Source organism: Mus caroli, chromosome 3, assembly GCF_900094665.2.
Source record: "Mus caroli chromosome 3, CAROLI_EIJ_v1.1, whole genome shotgun sequence".
Taxonomy (NCBI): domain Eukaryota; kingdom Metazoa; phylum Chordata; class Mammalia; order Rodentia; family Muridae; genus Mus; species Mus caroli.
The window spans coordinates 139,221,703-139,225,210 of NC_034572.1; the positions used below are offsets into that span (position 1 = coordinate 139,221,703).

Below are 3,508 nucleotides of genomic sequence, written 5' to 3' on the forward strand. Positions count from 1 at the left end.
CTTCTAGCCTTTCTCCTTCCCTTCCCTCCCTCTCCCTCCCCCACTGGTCTTCTCTCCTTTCTCCCTCTCTCCTTTGTCCTCCACCCCTTATCCGCCTGTGTCTCTTTAGTCTTGGTCTCCTCATGCCTTGCCTGTGGGCTCCTGCCTCCTCACTTCCTGTGAGATGGGAGCAGCACCCTCTGCTTCTGCTTTGGCCAGGCTGTTAGTGTTTGTATCCATTTCCATTCTTCCCACTTCCCGCCTCCCTTGGTGTTGGATACAAACGATCTTCCCAACATCTTGAAGTGGCTCCACTCCTTTGTGTTTTCTCAGGAGTCTCTGCTTTCTTCCCAGCGGACTTCTCCAAGTCTAGGTGATTACGGTCCCTCTCTTCTGGGCCTTGGAGACCTTTCTGTTGTGTTCTTTCATGTCCATTCATCTCCTGACCAGCTCTGTGACTGGCCTTTGTTCCCTATGACTGCTTGCCAAGACAGCTGATTTTCTTTTTAGATGAGTCTCTCTTTTTTTTTTGTCCTTATCTCTCATTGCCTCTAAGTCATTGTCTCCTATACCTAGCTACAAAATCCCTCTGCAAGAAGAATTTGTTTATAAATACAGGGGCCCTGTCAGGAGATCTCAATGCAGGGCCTGGAACAGACCGTTCCCCACGGTATTTATGGCCATTCTTATCTAACCTAGTTAATATTGTGCATCATTTTTGGTACCTCAGGGCCTGTCTCGAAGCAGCTTTTCCTTGTCTTCCCTGGAAGCATCCATGTCTTTCTTCTCATCCTAACACCACCGTTTCTCACCACATGGGGTCTTCTTCTTCTTTTTTTTTTTTTTTTAAGATTTATTTATTTATTTATTATGTACAAGTCCGCTGTAGCTGTCAGATCTCATCAGATCTGACAGCATCAGATCTCATTACAGGTGGTTGTGAGCCACCATGTGGTTGCTAAGCCATCTCTCCAGCCCCACATGGTGTCTTTTAGTCCCTCTTTCTTCATCACGTTTGAGAGAGCTCTCATTTCCTAGTCATCTCTGGACGCTGCTTATTGCTTCCTGAGTGTGTGTGTGTGTGTGTGTGAGAGAGAGAGAGAGACTATGTCTGTCTGTCTGTCTGTCTGTCTCTTCTCTCTCACACACACACATACACTTTGGGGTAGGAGCCCGGGCCCCTGTTACTAGGCCATCAAGGAATTTGCTGTGTAACAGAAGGTGACCTTCAGTTCAGATCTCTAGGCTTACACCTCCTGGGCAGCAGCCATCTCAGTTGCTCATTCTCAGGTCCAGCTTGTTGCTCATGTCTTCCTGAGCCTTCAAGTTTTGTCTGGAGCAAACTGTCTCGGAAACAATCTTCCTACCTGCTCAACTGTAACTCCTCCTGAGTCCCCTATTTCAAGCTATAGCTGAAGACTCACTTGGATGGTAAAGCCCGAACAAAACCTGGCAAACAGTCATGTCCTACCTTCTCCAATTCTGCTCCATCACAAATGTTTTTGAAAATAAACTTATTATAGATAGTATTCTTCAGCTTCTCTTAAGAAACTTACTATAAGCCGGGCAGTGGTGGCGCACGCCTTTAATCCTAGCACTTGGGAGGCAGAGGCTGGTGGATCTCTGAGTTCGAAACCAGCCTGGTCTACAGAGCGAGTTCTGGGACAGCCAGGGCTACACGGAGAAAAACCTAAAGAAGAAAACAAGGAAGAAACTTACTATAGATAATATTCTTCATTCTTCTCTTATATAGCAACAAGTCTGATGCTTCCTGCTCTTGACTTTTGCTTTAGTTCACCTCCCTCCCTCAGCCCCCCAACACAGGGTTTCTAAGTGTAACAGCTCTGGCTCTCCTGGAACTCACTCTGTAGAGCAGGCTGACCTCAAACTCCAGAGATCTGTCTGCCTCTGCCTCCTATGTATTAGGATTAGTGGAGTTCTACAGCGCGCCCAGAGACTTTTGTTTTGGTTTGCTTGGTGTGAGGAGTGATCCTTCTCCTTTTGTATGACAGTGTGGCCCCATAGACTACTGACCTAGTATATCTGTTTAAGATACATGTGCAGCGTCAGAGGGGAGAGTCATGATGTCCCTCTACGATTTACAACGGCTTTGGACGGATGGTTCCTTTTCGGTATCCCTTAAAATTTTTGAAGTTCAAAATTTGGATAATTTAATGGTTTATAGGCAGTATTTGTATTCCCTCCTTTCTTAACTAATATGGGCAGGACTTTACACAGGGGTCAGGGTCCATAGGACTTAGGTATCAAGAACAGCTTTCATCACGCCGTAACAGAACTATGGAAATCATGTCTGTATTTTAGCATGCTCCAAACAAAGCTAGTTACTAAAGCAACTCACAGGAATATAAATCGCCAGTGTTTTGCGAGAATCCCTTGTGTTCATATTATTTTTCAGAGTGTTAAAGCTGACTGCCATAATGTTTGCATTTCTAAAGAGTTCACTATACTTACCGGACTGGGAAGACCCATCTCTACTGTCTCTGGTCTAATTTCACAGGGGTTCTTAAGGACTACTTGAGAGAACTCCCTTCTCCCCTAATAACCAAGCAGCTGTATGAGGCTGTGTTGGATGCTATGGCGAAGAGTCCTTTGAAAATGTCGTCGAGTGGTTGTGAGAACGAGCCCAGTGACTCCAGGCTCACTGTGGACCTCCTGGATTGCCTGCCGGACGTTGAGAAGGCAAGTGTGCTCGATAGCCGTTTCTCCCGAGACCCAGCCCGTGTGTTAGCTATGGAAGCCCCATCATCACAGTCGGTTAGGACTCAGACATTTGTGGCAGGTGGGCTTTGGCTCTGCCTTTACTGCTTCTGAAATGTCTCTTAGAGATCAGTTTTATCTTTTCTGTGTATATCGTTAGCCCAGGCATGAGTGTGCCTTCTAAGTTCTGCTTTACAGATTAATTTCATTTTATGTGGATGTATGAGTGCCTGAGTGTATGTATGTGCACCACATGCATGCCTGGTGCCCACAGCAGTCAGAGGAGGGCGCCAGATTTCCTGGAGCTGGAATTCCAGGCCATCTTGAGCTGCACTGCTTGATGTCAGTGCTAGGAACGGACCACCTGTTCCCACCGGCCTTCTCTAGAGCAGCAAGCACTCTTATCCACTAAGCCATCTCTCCAGCCCGTGACGAGCAGTTTTAAATTCGCATCCATTTGTTTAATATAATTTATAAAGAAATTATTTAATTTAATTTATAAATATGAATTATAATTATAAGCAAATTCTAAATGTAATTTATAAAGCTTATTTCTTAAGTTGATGATGAAATATACTTTTACTTCAAAAGAAAATCATTTTTTTTCCATAGGTGCTTAAAACAAATAATTTTTTTCAGCTAGCTTCCTTTATCTTTTTATGTTTTAGCTTTTAATCTTCTTTCATGCATTGCATCCCTCACAGTTCCCCTCATTCCAGTCCTCCCGTTCCTGTCCTCACGTCCCCTCTCTCCCAGATTAGCCCCTCCTTTGTTGACCTTCTGTGCCCAGCTTGGGATTTTTTTTTTTTTT

General features: G+C 44.8%; 1 protein-coding gene across 3 annotated transcripts in view; it reads left to right on the top strand.

Moving 5' to 3' along the window:
- Positions 1-3,508, top strand: part of Syde2 (synapse defective Rho GTPase homolog 2) — a 33,314-nt gene that overhangs the window by 23,422 nt on the left and 6,384 nt on the right. For all 3 annotated transcript variants that reach the window (XM_021158120.1, XM_029475293.1, XM_029475294.1), the window contains exon 5: positions 2,498-2,679. In XM_021158120.1, coding sequence (XP_021013779.1) covers positions 2,498-2,679 — 182 coding nt within the window. The remainder of the gene's footprint in view (positions 1-2,497; positions 2,680-3,508) is intronic.